At 35.7% G+C, this 25,620-nt stretch overlaps 1 protein-coding gene across 9 annotated transcripts in view; it reads left to right on the forward strand.

Annotated features, from left to right (window-relative positions):
• The window catches only part of NOL4 (nucleolar protein 4), a 410,691-nt gene that overhangs the window by 196,387 nt on the left and 188,684 nt on the right, over window positions 1–25,620 (forward strand). For all 9 annotated transcript variants that reach the window (XR_013443339.1, XM_078060459.1, XM_078060452.1 and 6 more), the window contains one exon: window positions 7,934–8,217. Coding sequence is in view for 8 of the 9 variants with exons in the window: in XM_078060459.1 (XP_077916585.1) it covers window positions 7,934–8,217 (284 nt within the window). In the remaining variant the exon portion in view is untranslated. The remainder of the gene's footprint in view (window positions 1–7,933; window positions 8,218–25,620) is intronic.

The raw sequence follows: 25,620 nt of genomic DNA on the forward strand, positions 1-25,620 counted from the left end.
CCTGGCTGACATTTTTTTATACTCAATTTTTCACAAAGAATTTCATTTAAGACAGTGTCTAGACAGAGATTAAAGAAGGAACTCTTGTATGGCAGGTCGTGCTCATACACCACTGGGGCATGAATAGACTCCTTTCTATATATTGTACTTATGCTCAATGAAAGAGGGCTCCTAAGCGTGCATGAATTTGACATTCAGTGAACCAGGTGGTGCTCAGTTCATGATGGCCAGCTGGATAAAGAGTCAGGAGCTGTTATCAAAAAGTAAAGTTACCAAAGGAAGAATACAGGGTCTGCCACTAAATCTTGTTTTTTACTGACAGAATTTCTCTGGTTGGAGATTAGCCCAAGCTCTCTGCCCAGTCCTGAACTGCTACAGATGCCTAGAGTACCATCTGATCTATTTTGCCTTCACAAATGTCAAGTGGAGGGGTGCCTGGGTGGCTCAGTCGTTAAGCATCTGCCTTCGGCTCAGGTCATGATCCCGGGGTCCTGGGATCGAGCCCCACATGGGGCTCTCTGCTCCGTGGGAAGCCTGCTTCTCCCTCTCCCACTCCCCCTGCTTGTGTTCCCTCTCTCGTTGTGTCTCTCTGTCAAATAAAATCTTAAAAAAAAAAATGTCAAGTGGAAAAGCCACTTTCATTGCAATCAAAACCAAATGAAACCTACTCAGTGATGTGCCTTCTTCTTAGTGATAAAGAGGTCAAGTTTCAAGAATTTATCCTTCACTTTGGAGGGGAAAATCTGAAGCCCTCTCTACTTTCTTACCCTCAGTATTGGTATTATCATTTTAAAATCAATGCCCTTTAACTTTTTTTATATATACCTAGATATACACACATATATATTTATTTATATTAGTAAACTCCTTAATGAGAATGTTTGACTTCAAAATATAGCATCATTCTTTTGTACATGTTTAAGATAGTATTACTAAATAGTACATAATCTGGATTATAGTTTGCAAATACAAAGAAAAATAGAAGATTACTTTTGTTGATTACTTATCTTTTCAAAGATTTTTGTGGTGTTAAGGACTTGGAAGTGCAAGACTTTTGTAATCAGCAATTAAAATTTTTGCATATAAGTAAACAAAATATAGAACACAGAACAGTGCTGTTTACTTAATAACAGTATTCTAGAAGATGAGTAAAATAGAAATCAAAGAATGGAAAAGTCATCGGAAGGATTTGAAGAAAGGAAATAAGAAAAATGAGGAAGAAATTTCTAGGTGGCAACTGCAAATGGACTAAGGCAGGAATGTGTCAGGGTCTTGGACTGGGGGAGGAATGGGACTGCCCAGCAAAGGATCTATCTATCTATCTATCATCTATCTATCTATATCTATCTTCTATCAATCATATATCTATCTGTCTATATCTATCTATCTATCGTCTATCTATCCATCATCTTCATTTCAAGTTTTTATTTAAATTCTAGTTAGTTAACATATAGTGTAATATTGGTTTCAGGAGTAGAATTTAGTGATTCGTCACTTACATATAACACCCAGTGCTTATCACAAGTGCCTTCCTTCATATCCATGACCCCTTTTGCCCATCCACTGCCCACCTCCCCTCCAGCAACCCTCAGTTTGTTCTCTGTAGTTAATAGTCTCTTATGGGGCACCTGGGTGGCTCAGTCGTTAAGCGTCTGCCTTCGGCTCAGGTCATGATCCCAGGATCCTGGGATTGGGCCCCACATCAGGCTCCCTGCTCAGTGGGAAGTCTGCTTCTCCCTCTCCCACTCCCCCTGCTTGTGTTCCCTCTCTCGCTATGTCTCTCTCTGTCAAATAAATAAAAAAATGAAAAAATAAATTAGTCTTTTACGGTTTGCCTCCTCCTCTCTTTTTTTTCTTCCTTCCCCTATGTCATCTGTTTTATTTCTTAAATTCCACATATGAGCATATACTATTTGTCCTTCTCTGACCAACTTATTTTGCTTAGCATAATACACTCTAGCTCCATCCATCCTGCAACTCTAGTCTCATTGCAAATGGCAAGATTTCATTCTTTTTGATGTCTGAGTAATATTTCACTGCATGTATATGTGTGTATATATATATATATATATATATATATATATATATATACATATATAGGTAGGTCAGGTGCTTTGGGAGATTTCAAATATATATATGTGTATATATATATATACCACTTCTTCTTTATGCATTCATTAGTTGATGGACATTTGGGCTCTTTCCATAATTTGGCTATTGCTGATAATGCTGCTATAAACATTGGATATATGTGCCCCTATGAATCAGTATTTTTGTATCGTTTGGGTAAATACCCAGTAGTGCAATTGCTGGATCATAGGATAGTTCTATTTTTAACTTTTTGAGGAATCTCCATACTGTTTTCCAGAGTGGCTGCACCAGCTTGCATTCCCACCAACAGTGTAAGAAGGTTCCCCTTTCTCCGCATCCTCACCAACACCTGTTGTTTCCTGTGTTGTTAATTTTAGCCATTCTGACAGGTGTGAGATGGTATCTCATCATAGTTTTGATTTGTATTTCCCTGATGATGAATGACGTTGAGCATCTTTTCATGTGTCTGTTAGCCATTTGTATACTTGTTTGGAAAAATGTCTCTTCATGTCTTCTGCCCATTTCTTAACTGGATTATTTGTTTTTTGGGCGTTGAGTTTGATAAGTTCCTTATAGATTTTACTCTTTATCAGGTATGTCATTTGCAAATATCTTCTCCCATCTGTAGGTTGCCTCTTAGTTTTATTGACTGTTTCCTTCACTGTGCAGAAGCTTTTTATCTTGATGAAGTCCCAGTAGTTCATTTTTGCTTTTGTTTCCCTTGCCTCCAGAGACGTGTCTAGTAAGAAGTTGCTATGGATGATGTCAAAGAGGTTGCTGCTTGTGTTCTCACAAAGGATTTACTTAGACTGGATTGCCTGCTTCATGTTGCAGAGTAGAGGGAGCTATGGTGTAAGATGTAGAGTATGGACATATAATCTCACTCATATGTGGAACTTAAGAAACAAAATAGTTGAACATAGGGGGATAAAAGAGAGAGGAAAACCATAAACATACTCTTAACTATAGAGAACAAACTGATGGTTGCTGGAGGGGAAGTGGGTGGGGGAAGGGATGGGTTAAATGGGTGATGGGTATTAAGGAGGGCACTTACCATGATCACTGGGTATTGTATGTTAAGTGATGAATCCCTAAATCCTACACCTGAACCTAATATTACACTGTATGTTAACTAACTAGAATTTAAATAAAAACTTGAAAGGAGAGAAAAAGATGTAGGGTATAGTCTAGCAATGGATATACTTCCATTTTTTTATAGGGGACCCTAGGCTGGGAGAAGACTTAGAGCAGAGGTCAAGAGTGACAAAGTGATGAAGGAGACTGGCCCCTAAATTCCACTTTGCAAATAGATTTTGAAGGATTTAAAAAAAAAATTCTACTTTTTTTGGGTGTTAAGGTACCAATCTTTTGACACAGCATTATTTACATCTATATTTTGGATCTAAAAGTTAGCTTTATGGTGAGATATTAAAGGGAGGTTTTCTAAGGAGGCACCAAAGGACTAGAGGTGGAGGACTGTGGTGCATTTGGGGGAAAACCATAAAAAGCTTTTTGGACCCTATAAGCATCTGACCTGGATTTTTGGACTAAATTTCCAAGTACTAATCTTAAAATGAGGATTATATATATATTTTCCTATTCATTTTTCCCAAGGCACTTGGCCTAAAGGCCATAATGAAGAACTACTGAAAGTAGCTGAATGAGAATGTAGGTCAGGTGCTTTGGGAGATTTCAAATATATATACATCACATTATGTTTATATATAGAGAGAACACATATATGTATATTTATATACTTAAATACACATCATACTTGCTGTTATGGGTTAATTATCCTTATATAGAGAGAGCTAACCATTGAATCTTGTAACAACATTAGACATAATTTAAACAAATAGTATTTCTAGGGTCTGTGCTAATTGGTGGAGGGAATGGGGAGTAGGAAAGGAGAAAGAAGAAAATGAATAGCTGGTCACTATGGTTAGTGTTACTGCACCTTACATGCAAGAGCCGCAGCTGAGCTCACTTGGCTGGTCCTCTGCACAGCCCTAAATCCATCCCAGCAAAACCAACCTCAGAGCAATGCAACCCAAACATCCAATGGCCCTCCTGATGTCACTGGATGCCACACTACCTGTCATCATATTCCACATTCTCGTCTGTTGCTAGGTACCCTGGACATTCTTAATTTCCAAAGCTCTAGGTACCGATTTCTCCTTGGTCCTCAAACACAGAGTTTTTAGTTCCAATGCCATGGTACCCAGGCTGACACTTGAGAGAAGCACCAGCATTCTGGGCCTGTGAACCTAAAGGCCATAACTACAGATCTCAACACTGTACCTTTTGTGTAGCAGCTTGGTACCCACATGCCAGCAGCCACTTAGGATGGAGCAAATTATCTTGGGTAAGGAAGCAGATTTCCCCTTTAATGCAATAAACTGATATGAGTTGGTTATGATAAATAGGAGTCTGAGATGTGTGGTTTCAAATGCTGAAAAAGTATCCTTAAGGAAGAGAAAATAAAAATCGTTAACATGGTTACAAGAAACCAGACAATAAAAAATCGTTAATTTAGCTTCAGTTTAATGTCTGCTCACTCTTTATATTGAATTTTTATAATATAGATATCAAAAACTTTGTTTTAAATTTTGATTTATAAGATAGTGGCATGTGACATTACTGGTTCTTTTACTATTTAAATGATAAAATGTGTGAATATATATTTTATACAAATAAGTAAATCATTCATTTATTCTTCATAAAACATACTGATTTACTCATGAATGAAATATGGAAAGCTGTGGAATTTAGTTACCTTGGTAACATCTGGAGTGAACTACTCTGTCTAAAAATATTTTCTCTTTTATTGTTTATACTTTATACCAAAATTATAAATATATGACTTTTATTAAAGATTCTCCTGATAGGTAATAATGTTTATTTTATTTAAAATGTGAATAAATGGTACACTAGTTACTAAATATGTATGACGATTTCAGACTAAAGATACAGATATACTATTTTAATTTTTAACTATAAAAGATATTGGATTTGTTTTATGCTAGTATAGATTTGGTTTTATTTTATTTTACTTTTTAAAAAAATTATTTATTTACTTATTTATTTAAGAGAGAGATAGAGCGAGCAAGAGAACACAAATGGGGGAGGAGCAGAGGGAGAGGGAGAAGTAGGCTCCCTGTCAGGGAGCCTGACAGAGAAATCGGGCTCGATCCTAGGACCCTGAGATCATGACCTGAGCCAAAGGTAGATGCTTAACTGACTGAACCACTCAGTAAAATGTAATATACCTTTAGGGTTATTCATTCTTTTAACATATTGATAAAATTTTCTTACATAAAATATTTAGCATTTTTTAAAAATTCTAGTACACAAATGTTAAATCACACTTTTCTTCATGAATTTAATAATTGGACTGGAATGTATCCATTATGCTTTTCTTTGGACTTTTGTGGAAAGAAATAAATAATCAGAAATGACCTGGCATACTTTAGCTTTGGATTTGACTTCACATAAAAGACATGCACAATTTTCTGAATTACTTATGTAAATTATTCCCCTAATTCTTTATTTCAAAAACCTTATATATTTCATAATTAAAAGAATGTTTTTGATTTCTCAATAGCTATGGAAAGTGCTATGTCATATTATTTATGACTGAGTTTCCCTAAATTCTCTTATGTTTGCTTTCTTTCCACATGAAGTCTTCTGTTGAATGGGATGTAAAAGGAGTAATTTATTAGTAGAATCTTGCCATTTGAATATGTTTTAACTTTTTCACAAAATAGTTTTAAAATTTAAGTTTTTAAAATATTATTTTGCTGAAAATTGAGCTTAATGCCCTTTGTTTTTATTTTCCACTGGAGCTGGAGATCTGGGCTTCCTCCTGGACCCTTGTCTGTCCTACTCTCAGTCTTTACCTGTTCTTTTCTTATGATTATTCTAGTCCCTGCTTGTTCTACACTATTGTTGCTTTAGTTTGGGCTTTCAACAATGCTGATTCAGATGGCTTCTAGAACTCTTAACGGTTTTCCATTTTGTCACCATCATCCCAAACTCCTCATAAGAGTCAGAGTAATCTCCTTAAAAGATTTTTTTTTTTATATCACCTCCAACAATAAAATTGCTCCTATTTGCTCCCAAGGTCCAAGCCAAGCTCTTGATTATACAAAGCACATCCTCTGCCTCCGTATCTAGGTTTCCCTTTCTGACTGTTTTGTTTGCACTCAACACCCCAACCTTATTTCTCATCTGCCCTGCACATTCCCTCCTCGAAGATATTGCACCTACTGATCTCTAGGTTGCAAACGCTGTCCCCCAACTTCTTCACCTGGTTAAGGCTTACTCATCTTTTGGAATTCAGCTCATATGCCACCTTCTTTAGGAAAACTTCTGTGGTGTCCTTACCCCCTTGTTTTGAATCAAAGCCTTTTTCCTCTGCATTTTAGTTGCATGTTTTTTTTTTTTTTTTCATGTCTTTTAATTATTTGTGAACTCATTGAAGGCAGAGTCTCTGTTGGCCAAATTATTTAAGCCCCTTCTGGCCAAGTGTAGGTATTCAATAAATGTTGAATAAATGAATGAACAGGTGAATGATACCACTCCTTCAGAATTTAAATATTATTTTCATGAATTTAATTGATTAGAAGGCATTAAATATTTCATTGCATCCTACAAAAATAAAGCAAACTTGAGAATGTTCAGAAATTAAAATATTACTCTTGTGCACTCATATTTATATGGCTTCATCAATAACCCTTAACTAAAGGAAACAATTGAACACCTTCGTCCTTCATAATCCTTTAAAATTAATATAAAAATGAAATTAAGAGAAATAGAATTTTATTGTTTCATGTAAATTTTGTTTCTTACTCTAATTGTTATTGGTGTGTATTTCTAAACAAGCTTATCATTTATTTTAAAGCCAGAAAATTTTGACTAATTTTGTTTCTTCTCTTCCCTGTTTTGCTTTTTATTTATTTATTTTATGTTTTTATTCCTACAGTTATTTTATTTTTGTTATTAGAAAATTATATATGTTGTAAATAATAAAGAATATTTAAAAATCTAGTGCCATTCCAGTTAAGAAGAAATTAATATTAACATTTTAGCCTACATATTTTCACTCTTCTCCCTCTATATGGGTATGTGTTTTCTTTTTAGAAAATTGGGATCATTTGACCATTTTTGTAGCTAGCTTTTTCCATTTAACACTTCACACTTCCCATTAATATTAATGGAAAAATATTCCACATTTCTCATATTCTAATCATTCCAACATGTACTGAGCCAATTTTTTATTTTTGGTAATTTCTGTCACTTCTGGATGTTTGCTATTATAAACAACACTGATATAAAGGCCTTTTTACCTACACGGAAATGCACACAATGAAGTCCCAGAAGTGTAATGACTGGAGCGAAGGTTATGAGCACTTTTAATGTTTTAGATGCATATTAAACACTCATAAAGCTTGAACCAACATACACCCCACTAGCAGGATAAACAATGCTTTTATCAGAGAATTTTCATCAAATCTGGATATTCTCACTAGAAAAACAAACTCTCTGCAAATTAATTAACAAGTTTTCTTTGTTTGAATTTGCTTTTCTTTGAGAACGCATTTGAGATTGAACTGTTTTCCCTCTTTTATCTTCTTCTTATCATTTTACTTCATTTCTTGTGCCTAAAGGTGCCTACTAGATTACAAATAACAACTGCTTCACAAGTTTATTTGTAGGGATAAATTACACAGGAGATGTAAAATTACCACAATGCCAAGCACATAATAGGAGCTCAGTAAATGTTAGTTGAAGTAGAAACTGAATGGCACATTAATTAAAATCACACTATTCTTTCCAACAGATGATTCTGCTGCGGAGAGCTTTAACGGCAATGAGACTCTGGGGCATAGTTCAGTTGCTTCAGGGGGAACACACAACAGGGAGATGGGCGACTCCAATGGTGATGGCAAAACTGGGCTGGGGCAGGAGGAGCAGCCTCTGAACCTGAGTGACAGTCCCCTCTCAGCACAGCTGACTTCGGAATACACAATAGATGACCACAGCAGTAATGGAAAAAACAAATATAAGAATCTCCTAATTTCTGACCTCAAGATGGAACGAGAGGCAAGAGAAAATGGAAGCAAGGTAAGGTCACGTTACAATTTTCAGCGTTTCTAAGTTCGTCATGAAGGTCATAAAGAAATACATATTTATACGAGAGATGAAGATTGTTTTTGCTAAAACCATTTTAAACAAATCTCAGTAATACATTGCCAAGAGATTTATAACCATAGATATCCTGTGTCCATATAAGCAATAATTTTCAGGAATAACAGTGAGCAAAATGGATAGTGTTTCAGACAAGGCTGTTGGTATGTGGGGTGTTTTAAATTTAAATTCAATTAGCCAACTATAGTACATCATTAGTTTCAGATGTAGAGTTCAGTAATTCATCAGTTGCATGTAACACCCAGTGCTCACCACATCACATGCCCTTCACGTTTGTGTGTTTTTATACATGAAATCACTTGATATAATGTTTCTCCTTCATATAATTCTCCTTCATATAATTTTCTTATGGGTCTGTCTCTGGGAGTTTGTTGAGCTCAGATGTGAAAGTTTAGCTTTCAGAACACAATTATGGACTCTAAAAAGATCACTATCTAGTTTCTACTAGACTGGATCGGTGTACGCCGTAATAAAGTTTCAATTAGACCCTCAAGTTTGCTTTAGAGACCCAGGGACTTTGGTCAATAATTTACTCCCCATACGTGGGAGAAATGTGTCAGTGTTCTAGATGAAGCTTGCAGATTAAATAACTGCTGGAACAAGTAATTTATCACAAACTGTATCCTACAAAAGACAGAAACATGTTTCAGACATATCTAAATTTCTAGATTCTTTATATTAGAATAAATTACAATCCTCCCCATTCCCAATTTATTTATTTATTTTTTTAATTTTTATTTTTTGGTCCTTCTGTTTTGATTTCTATCTCTTCACACCCATTTTCAGAAATACTGCCAATTCTTTTTTTGTTTGTTTTTATTTAAATTCTAATTAACATACAGTGTAATATAGTTTCAGGTGTACAATGTAGTGATTCAACACTTCCATGCAACACCTGGTGCTCATCACAAGTGCACTCCTTAATCCCCATCACCTATTTAATCCATTCCCCACCCACCTCCCTTCTGGTAACCATCAGTTTGTCCCATTTGATTTCTTAAAAAAAAATAATAATAACTTCACATTTCTATCAGTTTGAAATAATGCATGCTGGTGATTTTTGTTCTGTAATTTTTGAATGTATACTTTGGAACACAGAAAGATTTTTATGGAATATACATTTTGGCTCCTTCCGCCCACCCCTCCTCCACTTCTAAATTAGAATTGAAGAACTGATCTTTTGACATAGATCTTAAAGCAAAATGTCTTAATTTGAATTAATTTCTGAATTTGCTGAGGCACCGTACCTCTAAATTGGCTCTGTTTAAATCCTCTTGCTTGTCTGAGGGTATGTTGTTTTATACTCTTTTAAGCAAGTCACTGACATCATCAGACACTTAAGCATTTCTGCCTGAGGGAGGCTGCTACAACTTTTGCTGGGGTAAATGCACAAATATTCTCTCCAGTGGTTTAAAGCCAAATCACACAAGCACAAATGAGTTTGTATCACTAACATGATTTGAATCAAGGTTGCGTTTTACAGAACAAAATAACCTTTAAGTGCTCTGGCCATCTACATTGTCTGTCTGGTCTTTATAAACATCCTTTTTATGCCATGTATCTGTTGAGTATTTTTCTCAAATTATTCAGTGGTTTGCTCTTCTCTTCTATATCCCTGTATTCATTATAATGATAGGAACTATGCTCATTTGAAACACACTGTTGCACATTTTAAACAAAGTGAAGTTACTTTTCCACTCTCTAAGACGAAGTTGTAAAAAGCACAGATTGAATTTGGGCTATATGTGAAGAGTAAGATGAGAAATGGACCTGGGGAGGAGACATACCTGAGGAACCAAATATTTAATGGTTTGGTAAAGGAAGGACAGCTGTATGTGAAAGTAGCCAGAGATACAGAAGAAAAATCAGAAGGGTATAGTGTATGGAAGCTAAGTGTAGTCTACCTTTCAAGAGAGTGGTCTGCTCTGATGGACAATGCTGATATACCAAGTAAGACAAAAATAGAAAATAGTTAAGTCTGTGAGAATAGTTTTAGAACACTTTGGGAGCAGAATCCAGAGTGATTCTTTATTCATTCCTTCAAGGATAACAGAATAAAAGAATATATTAAATATCTGCCATACTTGCACTAATGAAGTAGCAGAGACAACTCAGAGAGGAGTCTTTATTCATAAGACCTTTGATAAATTGTTTTGGTAAAAAGGGGTACATATACATAGAAAAGTTTCTTAGTAAGAGTATAGGCAAATATCCATTTCTGTGTTAAAACCCTGGGAGTTCAAAGTAAGAAAATACTATTTCTATTGAAGTAATAAAGAGGGCTTCCTAGAGGAAGTGAGTCTTGAACTTTGAAGGAAATATAAGATTACCATTTTTTCAGAAGGGCTCTCCTGTTGGATTGTGAAGGGCCTGGAATGCACAGGGAAGATGAGTTGGTCTCATAGGTGAGGGAACCATTGTCTATTTGGAGCTAGGTAGGACTTCATAACACGATGTTTGAGGAAGAACCCAATATCATTATGCAAGATAGACTATTTGCCACCAATTAATTTATTCACTGAATATTTACTGAAGGACTCCTACATGCAAGACACTGTTGTAGAAAGCAAAAACATGGAAATGAGCAAACTAGGGGCTCAGCCCCTCAAAAGTTTAAAGTCTAGCAGGAAAGAAAGGCAAATCCATGATTATAATCTGATTCCATAAGTAATATGATGGGCAAATGGCAAGGTGAAATGAGAAAAGAAAGGTGGGGCACCCATGGGACTATAATGATTTTTTAGGAAGATTTTATAGAGAGATGAATGCCAGCATGAATGTGAAGTGTAAGTAGAAGTTATTCAGATGGAGAGGATTATTTATGGTAGAGCATGTGTAGAGGCATGGAGCCACGAGAGAGCATACTTGGCATGGAGATTTGCAAGGAGCTTAGCATGGCCACAGCAGAGAATATGGTGGAGAAATGGAGTACAGAGAGGTTCCATCAGCAAAGTCTTCATGGGCCAGTTCAAGGATTTAGGATTGTATCCCATAGCCAAGTTGAGCGTGATAAAGTTGTGGTCAGCTTGCAATTTTAGAAAGATTATCCTGGCTACATCAGATCAGATAAATAGGATAGGGACTAGGAAATAAAAAAGACAGAAAACTGGTTAGAGAGCTATTATGGCATTCCAGGAAGAAAATAATGCAGGAATACAAAATAAAATGAACATATTACTTTTGCTCTTTTGATATTGTATTTGTGGGATATATAGCTCGAGAGATTTTATATTGCTGAACTCCTAGGAATATTTTTCACATACACTACAGTATGAAAAACCTCTTTATACATCCCATTAGGATGTAAATTCTGTGAGTATGGGAATGATATCTACCTTGCTTACTAAGGTATGTCTAGCACCTGGCTTAATATCTGGTACATAGTAGGTTCTCAAATATTTTGAAGAAACAAAGTTTTATCAAATATGGGAAGTGAAGCAGAGAACATTCATGAATAACTCTGGCCTTATTGGCTTGATTGACTAGGTGGATGGTGACACCATTTTCCAAGATTCAGAATGAGAAACATTTGAAGAAGTGCTTTTTTGATACATAAGGTTAACTGTGCCTATGGAGTATCCACGGGATATGTTTAATAGGCATCAGGGATATATGTTTCAGCTCAGAAGAAATGTCCAGATTGGAGAAAGAAACATGTGAAAGGTTTAGAAGTGCAGCCTAAAGCTCTTGTGGTTGATAGGATCACCTCAGAAGAGCATAGACTGAGGAGACAAGAGTCAAAATATATCATCCTACAGAAGAATATCAGCCCATCAAGAACAGGTGGCATAAAAGGAGTTTGTGGAGGGGAAAAAAAAAAAAAAAAGGAAGAAGAAAATGAAGGCAACCAGATAAGGAGATGTTTTAGAAGCCAAAGTGTGGGGCATTTCGAAACTGATGTGTAGTTAAATGGAGTAATCCTTAGGTGAAGTGACATAGGTCTAAACCCAGGCGATGGTTAGGAGAGTTAATGCTAAGTAAGAGTTGGAGTTAGAACACATGGCAGAAGAAGGGGCAGAATTAGTGGGGAAGTGGATTGGACACAGTTATAGAGGCTGGATAAGGAAGCTGAATCATCTTAATTGTGAAGAAGACTGTGTCTGGAATTTTGTTTTAGGGATTCTTCTTGCAATGTGAATTTGTATGCAGAGAGCTCTGGGGTTCTTGGCTTTGGATCAATACTTGCTGTACCTGAGGCTACCAGGTGAACTTCATACGAAAGGTTTAGCACTCATCTTTCACTTAGCACTACCTCTTGTAGTCCTTAGAAATGTTCCAACACTTATGTACAAATTTATAGAGTGACACTACCAATTTCTTCTTCCAGTATTGTTCAGGGTAGCCTCTGTCATAACTTGGAGAAATATAAAAGCTTAATTATATAGTATATTTGAAAAACTTAGATTTCTGTGAGTTTGATATTGACCTATTTCAAAATTTTATTGTGAATAATATCAAACAAAAATGATTATAAAGCATTTAAATCTGAACAGTGAATAGAAATGCTTAAAAAGAATAGCTGAGTTGGACTATGCCATTTACCGATTGCTTGTTATTATGCAGATTCACTCACTAGACCAGTGAATCATATTAATCAATCTGAAGAATAAATATATTGCACTGAAAGAGCTTAGGTGATATTTATTTTCTGCTTGAAGATGGCCACATTTTTAGAGGACAACTAGTAACATTAGGAATCAGAAGAAAGTAGAAATATTGATTAAAAGCTTAGAAAATGAGACTCCTGAGTAAGTGTAAAGGAACAAGTTATATAGGAAAAGAAAGGTTAAGAAGACACAAATTTGGATATAAATATGTTTCAAATTATTAAGTGAGAATAAAAACAAAACAAAATCTAATAGAGGGAATTATGTAACTTAAAAACACTCTCATTGATTTTTTTTTTCTTTTTGGTTTTCTCTTTTTTTTTGGTATTTGTGACCTAGCTGCATTATACTTAAATATGGTAAAATATTCTGAATCAATCTCCCAAAAGAATAATGTTTCAAGTAATAACTGTGGTAGGAGGGTGATTATCGTTTGAGGGTTAATGTGTCACTGTGGTTACTGCATATTTGGTTTGGTTTTTGGCTCAGTTCCAAGACCCTTCAATCTTCACTTTATTAAAACAATATTTTTCTCTAAAGTGGTCCATGTGGCATTTTTTCAATGAATCTTTCCTTTAAATTCTTACCAAAATGGGTATTAACATTCAAATTAAAGTTTATAAAATACTTATCATAATTACCATTAATAATTACTATGTAATTTTATTTAGACATGATGAATGGGAGTAGCGCATTTTTCTAAATATCTTTGTAATATTTAGGTGTAAGGAGATTGCCTTTTAAAACATAAGAGCCACGGATTTACTTTTGGAACAATGTTATCTTGGTCTTTGTTGTGTGGATATTCTAGTTCATTATTGTTTTAACTTGATGATTTTCTTTTCTTTTTTTTTTTAAACATTTATTTATTTATTTATTTATTTATTTATTTATTTATTTATTTGAGAGAGAGAGAATGAGAGACAGAGAGCACGAGAGGGAAGAGGGTCAGAGGGAGAAGCAGACCCCCTCACTGAGCAGAGAGCCCGATGTGGGACTGGATTCTGGGACTCCAGGATCATGACCTGAGCCAAAGGCAGTCACTTAACCAACTGAGCCACCCAGGCTCCTAACTTGATGATTTTCAATATCTAGCTTCTTAGTGTTATATAAAGATTTGGACACAGATCTTCTTCAGGGTAGAAACAACAGTGTATATTCAACAAATATGCTTCATGTGCTAGGCACTGTCCGGGGTGCTAAAAAAAAAAAAAAAAAAAAGTTTATATCATTAAGAACTCACATTTGCCAGAAAGATAGACACAAAAGTAAATAAGTGTGTTATAATACAGAAATTAATTTATATGTAGGTGTGCCTTCTAGGCCTACTAACCATGTCCTGGAAAGTTCCCAAGTTAATTTTTAATGGTTAAGTAGGAGATAGCCACTTGGTGAAAGGAAGTAGGAAATTCGCAAAGAACACAGCATTAAACTAAGGCCTAGAACTGTTGAGGATGGAAGTGGTGAGAGATAAGTCTGGAGCGGTAGTTCAGGGTGTCAGGATAGGGTAGGCTGTGGATGCCCTTTTAAAGCTTGAACTTCACTCTGTCGTTGACAGGGAATTTCTTAGGATGGAGGATAGGAAAATAGCATGATCAGATTGTGTTTTGGGGTAGATCATTATGGCATCTTTGTTACAAGATGGCTTTAAGTGGCATAAAAAGGGAGGAAGCTATTAACAGGATGAGGTCTTGCCTTAGTGAGGTGGTGGTAGGAATGGAAAGGAAAGCAAAGAATTAAGAAATATTTAGATTGTTAAATGGGCAGAGTTGGGAGTTTGATTAGGTAAGTGATGGAGGGTGTGAAAGAAACTTAGAGCCAGGAGATAAAGGATATATTAGTTCTGATATTAGGATGTTATGTCAACTCTAACAATGATGAACACTTACTTGGGTATGCTTTCACATTCACAACTCAAACCAACTCCATGTGGTAAAGAGAGCAAGTGTAATTAGCAGCCGTATTTAAACATAAGTGCATAAAATCTAATGGATGCTAAGCTATTTAACTAATATTAATTATATACTTAGTTAAGTGATAGAGCCTGGTATTGAACACAGGTCTTCTGACTTCGCAGCCCATGTGCTTTTCACCATACCCACATACTGGTTGATGTTGTGTAGGACTAGTTATCTCTGTGGACCATATGGTGACTATGATGAACACGCTCTCCAGAGAGGCAGAGATTTAAAACAATTAGTGAATAGCTCCTTGATAAATGGCACATATTTGCAGTGGCATTTATTATGCATATATTTGTTTTGCCCTCCTATATGAATTATTTTACATAAAAATAATATACTAGTGCTTCTATTAGAAAACTAAGCATGTATCCATTGTTGCTTTTTGTGCATAAATGTAAATAAATGGGTAGTTGAGTTAAAGTGGGTCCTTGAAAAGCCCCAAGGTAAATTTTAGACTTCTATTTTGCTAACTACCAATTTAAGATGACATCTTCATATATTTTACATATATACATATATATTTACATATGTATTATATATAGATAGAGTGTGTGTATGTGTTTTATAAAATATAAAGTTATGTGGACTTCAGTTCTGCTCATTATTGGACATATTTTTTCCTTCTGTCCTTAGAAGATCTTTTTTTAATCAAAAGATATATAAGAAGGATATAGTATCATATGACTTTTTTGTAGTGTCTATCATATTTGCAACCTAAATTTAAATGTGTATAATGCTTTAGCAAAAAAAAATATGTGCCTTATTCAGGGACCATTAAATTAACTACTCTGTAGAATAATATAATTTTAAAACTGCCTCATTTTCCAGATGAAGAAATTAAGACCCATTCAAGTGACTCCTAACACCCAGATCTGTGTCCTTCTGAATCATCATGCTGTCATGGTTACCACCTGCATGTGCTTATATTCTTGACATGTTATTATAGGAAGAGAAGGGGTAAAGTCAACATCTGTGAGTGCCTACTATGCACGATCTAGTCTATGTTTGTTCATTTCACATTTGTTATCTCAGGAGAATGGAGAAGACAAGGGGCTTCTAAAATTTATACCCTGAAATGTGCAAAGTGAAGTTGATTTTAATTCTCCATATGCAGCAAAATATACATTTTGAGTTCCCTTTTAAAGATATGAGTTCAATCAGTTCAATACAAAATCTCAACTGATCCTTCAGCCATCAGTGCTATGCATTGATAAGTAATCTGGTTAGAGTAATACATTATATTTTTGGCCAAAATTGGGTTGGGTTTTTTGTTTTGTTTTGCCTGTGTATGTTTATTTGTCTGTCTTACATTTGTATTCTGTCATCTGGGATAAGATAAAATGTTTGATATTTTTTAAAATATCATTTGGTCTGTAGGTTATCTTGAGAATGGTAGAGGAACTCTAAGTGAGAGAACTATAATTAATATACCCAGAAGTAATTCATACACATCTCAAAATAATTGGTATTACCAGGACTCCTTGTGAAGCACTTTGATATTGACCCAAATTTGGGGAAAGAATAAAAGAAGAAATACCAGAAACCAAGAGTAATATATTATAATTTGTCATTAATATTAAATATTTGATGAGTCTTAAAGTATATTCCTGAAAGCAATTATCTGTAACCTTGTTATTAGTATGATTTTTAAAAAATATTTTTGAATTGAAGATCTTGGGGTTATTTGGAATTGAGAGAATAACATGGATGAGAGTTTAAAGAAAAGGATCAAGTAATAAGTCACAAACTTTCATCCCAAGGAATAACAATGAAAGGTAACATAATTGAGTTCTTACCATGAGTTCAGGCAGTATTCTAAAAACTAACTCATGTAATCCTCATATAACCCAATGGAATTAGGTTCTGTTATTATTCCCATTTTTACAGATGGGAAAACTAAGACCCAGTGACATTATAAATATGGTTACACTAAGAATTTCTAGGATTTGGATTTAAGCCCCCAATCATTTGGGCCACATTTCAAACATACAATTTGAGTTAAGATCATGGGGTAGGGCCTGAAAATGAGCAGCATATTTAACTTGGTGCTGAGACCCCCAGATGCTATTTTATGGCTCACGGTTACTACTTGATCAGGAAGCCACACTAATCAACTCTGTGACCTGGAGCAAGTCTTTACCTTTTAAGCCTGGATATTTCATTAGTTACATGGGGATAATAATACTTAAGCTATAGACAATTGTGACAATTGTTTATATAAGCACATAATAAATGGAATTGCTGTGGTGGTTGTTACTGGCTCCAGAGTTTGGGGCTTAGCTAAATCTTGCAAAAACATTCTTGACTCATAAATATTTATTTGGAAAGTTGAATATCCCTTTTTTATAGCCTACCAAGTACTTACTGAGATTGGCAATTTGGAGAAGCGTTTTACTTTATTTTATCTTATCTAGCAAATACTATCTTTTCTTCCTTTATTCCTTCTTCCTTCCTTATTTCCTTTTAGTTACACCTATTTTCTAGGCATCTGAAATATATATTACATTCCCAGAGGTATTTTATAGGCATTTATTCTAGGACCTATTTCTGTGAATATGTAACAGGCACTCATGGAAATAGATCCTAGGATACCTTGCAATTTCTGCTTGTTAAAATCTTCCTGACCCTGTTGGAATCTGTCCAATTCAAATGTCACTTCCTTTATAGTATCTGTCTTGATTACCTCAGCGGGGGGGAAAAAATCTTTTCTTTTCTGAACTTCTAGGGAGAAAGATCCATGAGGAATAAGGACAAGGAGGCAGGATGATAAATTGTGTGGGTGGTGGATTGTATGGTTACGCCTTAAAGTGATTTACATGCATAAAACTTACCCTTACAAAATGTTTGTTGAACAAAAATGATGCAGGGATGTGGGAATAAATCTTATTGATCTTACCCCACCCACTTTCTTATATCAACACTTTCCTCACATTGCCACCTGGCTTCCCCAAACTTCCTCCTATGTAGCTGACTCTGACCTTAATCTGGAATATGAGTATGTCCTATTCCAGGTAATATGTATACAATCTTATTTCTCTGGGCCTTAGATTCTCATTATATTTCACCATAGTGACTCAATTGAATATGACATCAAAAACCAACAAATGGGGGGGCGCCTGGGTGGCTCAGTCATTAAGCATCTGCCTTCGGCTCAGGTCATGATCCAGGCTCCTGGAATCGAGCCCCGCATCTGACTCCCTGCTCAGCGGGAAGCCTGCTTCTCCCTTTCCCACTCCCCCTGCTTGTGTTCCCTATCTTGCTGTGTCTCTCTCTGTCAAATAAATAAATAAAATCTTTAAAAAACAAAACAAAACAAAACAAATCCAACAAATGGGGTTACATCAAATATAAAAGCTTTGCACAGCAAAGGAAACAATCAAAATGAATAGGCAACCTAGAGAATGGGAGACAATTTTTGCAAACCATATATCAGATAAAGGGTTAATATCCAAAATATATAAAGAATGCGTAACAACTCAGTAACAAAAACAAAAAAAGTCAGATTTAAAAAGAGGCAGAAGAACTAAATAGACATTTTTCCAAAGAGGTCATCCAAGTGGCCAAAAGGACATGGAAAGATGCTCAACATCACTTATCATCAGAAAAATGGAAATCAAAACCACACTGAGATATCATCTCACACCTGTTAGAATGCCTATCATCAGGAAGACAAAAGAAGATAAGTATTGGAGAGGATGTAGAGGAAAGGGAACCCTTGTACAATGCTATAGGAATGTAAATTTGTTCAGCCACTATGGAAAACCATATGGGGGTTTTTCAAAAAATTAAAAATAGATCTACTGTATGATCCAGGAATTCCACTTCTAGGTATATGTCTAAAAGAAATGATATATATCTCCTATCTTCTATATCTTAATTGTTTTATATATATAAAAAACATATATATATGAATATTATTCAGCCATGAGAAAGAAGGACATCTTGCTATTTGCAACAACATGGATGGACCTTGAAGACATTATGCTAAGTGAGATAAGTTAGACTGAGATAAGTTAGACAGAGAAAGACAAATACTATGATATCACTTATATGTGGAATCTAGGAAAAAAAAAAAGCCAAACTTGTAAAAACAGAGAATAAGATAGTGTTTACCAGGGGGCGGTGGGGGGTGGGAAAACAGGACAGATGTTGTTTCAGGATACAAATTGGCAACAAATAGTAAATAAGTCTTTGAACTCTAATGCACAATGTAGTGAATATAGACAACAATATCATATTATAATAATCAAACTTGCTGAGAGACTTGATCTCGATTATTGCCATCACTAAAAAGAAATGATAATTATGTGGTGTGATAGAGGTGCTAATTAGTGTTATAATGCCAATCATATAACTATATGTGAATGTATCAAATTAACATATTATACACTTTAAATTTACACAATGTTATATGTCAAATATATTTCAATTAACAAAAAAACAGTGACTCAAATGAATTGAATTTCTAATATGATGATTGATGAGCATAGCATCATTGCAGGCTGGTAAAAGAGATATTTGGGAGTTTATGAGGTCTTGTGTTATGATTCTCAAATGTGCACACTAAATATAAAGAGAATTGATTGGTTTTTTAATTGGTTTCACTTTGGCGTTTCAGACATAATTTTTTAAGACTTAATTTTTTTAGTTATAGTTTTAGTTACAGTTTTAGGTCTACAGAAAAATTCAGAGGAAGGTACAGAGACTCCCCATATCCCCCTTGTTCCCACACACGTATTAACATCCCCTACCAGAGTCATACCTTTGTTAAAATTGATGAACCTGTATTGATACATCATAATTGCCCAAAGTCCATAATTTATCTTGGCATTCACTCTTGGTGTGAATTATATGGGTTTGGATGTATTATATGGGTTTCTATGTATTCCTCAGTTCCTGTATAGGCAGGAGATTGTGGGTGCTATAGAATTGCTTCTGAAAGAGCTACTACCTAACAAAAACAAAAGGTAAAAATATATGAATGCCAATCATTACGTGCAAAAATGTTCTGTGAAAACACAAAGCAGGCAATTGAAGAAGGGTTCATAGAGGAAACACTGTGTGTATGAATCAAAGAATAAAGATAGCTGTGGCGAGAGAAGTTTGAGGAGGCGAGAAGAGGAGAGTTAAGTCACAAAAGCAAGAAGGCACCAAACTGACCTGGAAGCAAATAACCATGAGTTTGGATAGACTCCAGGGTGCATAAAAGCAAGTCAGGGGGGATATTTTCCAGGGCCAATACTAATAATGCTATTTGGTTTATATCTCTGAGTATGGGGAACTATAGAAAGATGTAAGCATGAGAATGATGCAGTGAGCATGATCTTGGGCAGGAGGATGGATGGCTCAGCACTTCATAGAACGGTTTGAGGATGCTAGAGATAGGAGGTACAGAGAACCTTTTCAGGGGAGAGGTACGAGGGCCCTTGCCAGGGCAGGAGCTGTGTCAGTTTGTTTTGAGCTTATGGAGCTTCAGGTGCTAGAGGGTTGGTTAGGCATGGCTGATGACAGGTGGAAATGTGAGGCCAACAGATAGCAGAAAGACTGGGAGGACAGAAGTAGGGGTCATCTGCTGTGTCAACAGGAAGCCAGACAGCAAGTGGCCAGCCAACAAACCTGAGCCTTTTCTATGGATGAAAGAAGAGAAAACAGTGACGAAGGATAGAGATGAAACTGACACAAAGAGCCAGAAAACAGAGAACTTAGCAGGTCCAGGCCCAGAGCAAAAGAAAGGGGGGCAATGGATCATTTTGAGAGTGGAGGAGAAGGAAAAATGAAAGGAACCTTTGACTTGGATATCCCTGGAGACCATCCAGAAGGCAGTTTCAGTTGAGTGGTGAGAACAAAGGCGGATCTCAAAGAACTGAGGCATGAGTCAATATACGGTTTCTTCAGAAAAAGGCAGTATAGTGAAAGGGTTTGTTGGATTTGTATGCTTTTAAAAATGATATATGGTTAGAGTAATAGTTTTATGAAAATTAAATATAAGTTTAAATTAATATTTTAACACCATATCTTAACACTGACTTTTCAATTGAATTCAGCAAATAACTTTGGGCACCAATTACACACTGAGCACTGGGAATGGTGCTCCAGGGTCATCAAGAAAAGAAGGGAGACATTAAACATGTTACAATGTGACAGTCTGGTAAGTGCAGTCACTAAGGATAGTAAATAAGCCACATGTGTAAGAGAATGACTCATTTTATTGAGAAGAGTGCTGGGAATGAAAGTTTGGAGGAATCAGAAAAGATTTTTTTTTTCCTGAAACTATCCCACCTTACCTGGGTCTTAAAGGAAAAATAGTTTCCAGCCAGAAAAAGGAAGAAAGATGATTCAAATCTCTGGAATTGACTAAACTGTATGGGCTCAGACAAATTACTTAATATCTCTTTAAATCAATTTACTTACCCATGAAGTGAGGGAGTAATCTTTATTGCTAAGGATTCTTCATTTAGTCATCAACATATATTTGCTATTTACTATGTGCCAAGCCCTGAGTTAAATGCTAGGCACTTGGTAAATGCAATGAGAATGAAATGGAAAAAAAAAAAAAAAAAAAAAACTGTAAAATGTTTAATGTGGATTCAGTACAAAATGAAAAGGATCTATCATTTTTTGTGTTACCAATGTAAATGAATGAAACAATGCAGTAAGTTAAGGAAATAATAAGCAGCCAGTCATGCTGAAGACTAGGATGAGTGTGTAGTGTGTATGAGAATGATGGGTGGTGGGGTGTGCTCAGGACAAGAGGAGAGGCAGGAGAGAGGAGATGAGGTGGGAGCCAAATCATGAAGGATCTCATAGGCATGCTGAAGGCTTTGGTCTTGATCTTACAGGGAAAAGGGAAAAAGAAAAGGATTTTTCAGCAGGGAGAAGATGTGATTCCACTTGTATTTTAGAAGGCCAAATAGTATGCTCTTCTAATTCACTAAGGTGTTTAATATGATCAAAGTACTGGATTTGCAAAATTGGTAAAGTAAACCTCATTTCATCTATTGAACAAGAATGTACTGAAGATCTACTATTTGCCAGGTATCATGCTGGGCTCTGAGGATGCGGGGATGAATAAAATGCAGTCTGTTCTAAAAAACCCTGTCCATTGAGCAAGGCAGTTACATAAATAGATAATGGCCTATAATAAAACACATGCAATAATAAAGATTTACACTGGGCAGCATACTTGCATGAAAGTTTTGGAACACTGGAAAACATCAATAAAAGCCAAAAGATAATCATTTACTTTAATACTTGTTCATAAGAAGTTCACAGATTTGGGTAGATTTCAAAAATGCCAAAAGTAAAATGTAAAATAAAATTATTTCTGCGCCTCCTGCAAAAATATTATTATGCAGGGACTCGGAGAATGAGTATGACTGAGTTTTCTTGGCACTCCTCTTTTTGAAAAATAGGGATAATGTTTATTCCCATAATATTTCACACAATTTTGATAAATGTAATTAAAGGGTGTCTACATTAGGAAGGACTGATCCCAGGTTTTGACCTTAAATATAAAGCATGATCATTTTTGACATTAACTTTAGTAAAGTGGCAGTGACTTCTTAATGAAACTTTCATTAATCTACAATGTTCCCAAGTCACATAGTAACTTTTAATGGGTGAGAAAGTAAATGGGGATTTAATTTACTATTTAATGTTTGTATTGGAAGTTCTTATTTAACACTTATGTTGGAGCTTATATTTAATATTACATATTTTATGCTGTTTTACATCTTACCCATCATTCAACATTTATTGAGCCCTTCCTGTGAGCCAAGTATTATGTTGGCAGCTAGAAATACAAGGGTAAAGAAGACAGAGGTGGTTCCTGTTTCTCAGAGGCTGGCTGGGTCCTGCTAGGAGGACATGCTGAGGGAAGAGCACTAGGAGAGGCACTGATTGGGATTTGGGAAGTCACGACCTCCTTTGCAGAAGAAATAATATCTAAGTAGGAAACTGAAGAATAAGTAGGAGCTACACAAGAGAAAAGCCTTGTGTTCTATGCTGAAGGACTGGTTGCAGGCAGAGACAAAACTTGGAGAAAGACAGTGCATGGCATGTTTGAGGAATTAAAAGAACTTCAGTATGGCAGGATTTTTGAGTCTGAGGGACACAGTACCAAAAATGCGTCTGGAAAAGTAAACAGAGCCACATCTCAAAAGTCTTTGTAAATTATGTTTATGAATTTGGATGCTATCACTATAGAAGTCATTAATCGGGCCAAGATTTATATTTTTAGGATGTCTGAAACTGGATGAACCAAGGTAGAAGGAATCAAGATAATCTCAAATACCTTTGAAATAATCTAAACCAGTTATTTTGGTGGCCTAGTGTCTAGCATGGGGACTTGGGTGGATAGTAGTGCACATCACTGAAGTAGGTCTCTGTGTAGATGTCACTGTCCCCCACAAAGCTGTTTTGACACCCATTCTGGGAATACTTCCCTCTCTTAGTCCATCATCCCATAACATTCTCTGCTCTTCCTACTCCAATACCTAAATATTATGTTTAAATTTCAGCATTAGTGCTTAACACTCCCTATGATGAAACCTGAGTTCTACCCTTTCAGAAATACTGTGCTTGGGGAGCCTGGGTGGCTCAGTCAGTTAAGTGTCTGCCTTTGGCTCAGGTCATGATCCCGGGGTCCTGGGATTGAGTCCCGCATCGGGCTCCCTGCTCGTCAGGGAGCCTGCTTCTCCCTCTCCCCCCACCCCATGCTCTTTCTCACTATCTCTGTCTCTCAAAATAAATAAATTCTTTAAGGGAAAAAAAAAGAAATACCATGTTTGAACACGCACTTCCTTTACCCAGAGTATTTATTGTGTCTGCTTTCCTCTTCCTACCCAATTCCACACCCCATCCACCCCACACACACTTCTTTGACCTGGTGCGCATCCATTACCTACCACTGGGTTCAGGTATGTAAAGTCTTCCCTGATGATAATGACTATAACTATCTTCTTTTGTCTATTAGAATTGGTATATAATTCTATGTCATTTACATTAGATTCTGAATATATAGGTTTGTGTATTTTTCTCCTATGCTGGACCAAAGAAGAAATATGTATCAACCATCTCTGAAGCATTAGCATTTAGTGCAATTTCTAACAAATATTTATTGAATCAGACTGGCTGGAAGATGGTAAAGTATATGTTGTTCTTAGCTAATGTATGTATGAGAAGAAAAAAAAGGATGAGGGCAATTAAGTAGTTTGGGATTCTCTCGTAGAAAGAATTTATAGTCAGAGGTTAGAGAATTTAGTTATCATCATCTGCAGTGCTAAAGAAGTAGTGCTTAGAAACACTAAATCTCTCAGGTATATTTAGGAAGAATTCAAGTTTAAAAACAAGTTGTATTGAAGTGTACCCTACTACACTAAAAATAATTAAGCCTTCTGAACCATCTTCCTTATAATCATTAGGAATAACTGAATTGAAATAATTCTTATTTGCATGAAGCCTGGGTGGCTCAGTCAGTTAAGTGTCTGCTTTCGGCTCAGGTCATGATCCCAGGGTCCTGGGATTGAGTCCCTCATCCAGGTCCCGGTTCTGCGGGGAGTCTGCTTCTCCCCCTGCCTCTCCCATTCCCCCTGCTTGTGCTCACTCTTTCTCTATCTCTCTGCCAAATAAATAAATAAAATCTTAAAAAAAATTCTTATTTGTGCTGAGATTCCTGACCTACCTACATTCTTGTCCTAATGTATAAAATCTAAGAATATAACTTTGTCCTTAAAATTTTCAGCTACATTTTTTAATTTCAGGTTTATAGTTTGTTACTTTTAGGAAATAAATTCAGTATCAAATCACATTCTCTCTCAAAAGTCATTGTTGAATTTTAAGAACTTCTTTGTTATGACAGTGCTGTCACTATTTCTGAGAAGAGAAAATAGAAATTAGTATCTGTCATGTCTGCAGCAGAGTTTCCGGGCACTGAGAATGATATAGATATTATCTTTCCCCCCCAAAAGGAGCACACATTGTCAAGTGTTCACACTCTCTTGAATTTTAGCCCCTTGGGATTCTATGATTTAATTTGGATATCGTGCCAGATCAGGAGTGTTCTGGGGACTTTCAGATTTTGATCCAATTATGGTAACAAATCTCTCCTTATTTTCTTTTATAGAGACAGAGACAGACATATTCAACAAAAGTTTTGCCAGAGATGAATGGAAAACAAAGAAATAGTAATGGGAAAAAAAGACTAGTATAAAAACTAATATCTTCAATATCTTCAATGTCTTTACTCCATGGTAGCTATAGTATAAATATCTGTCGGGCAACTATGTATAACATTTTGTTCATAGTTGAAACCTAAGTACCCAACACAGTGTTGAGATCAAGGTAAAATATATTCTTTAAACAAAGTCTGGAATTGAATTAATCTACAGTAATTACGAAAGAGCTGGTTGTATTTTATAGGCACTTTTGCCTGGTTTCTTGCTCTTTCAGCAATTGGCCAACTATTGAGCAGGTTGGCTGTAGGGGCCATATTATATTTTTAAAATTGTATTACTCGTGGACAGTCAGATTAAATACCAAATGCCTGATCATGTCTCCAAAACTATTTCTTATCTACCTGATTTACACTTCTTGGCTGAGAGATGTTCCAGTCAATATGACAATTGAATGATCTTTATCCTAGGAATGGAAAATAGATTTCAATTTTTGTTTCAGTCGCTTGGTAGTGACTGTGCTTGTTTTGGAGATACATTTTGCCCAGGCTAAACATGATGAATTAAAATGTGTGT

Source organism: Halichoerus grypus, chromosome 13 (genome assembly GCF_964656455.1).
Source record: "Halichoerus grypus chromosome 13, mHalGry1.hap1.1, whole genome shotgun sequence".
NCBI lineage: Eukaryota > Metazoa > Chordata > Mammalia > Carnivora > Phocidae > Halichoerus > Halichoerus grypus.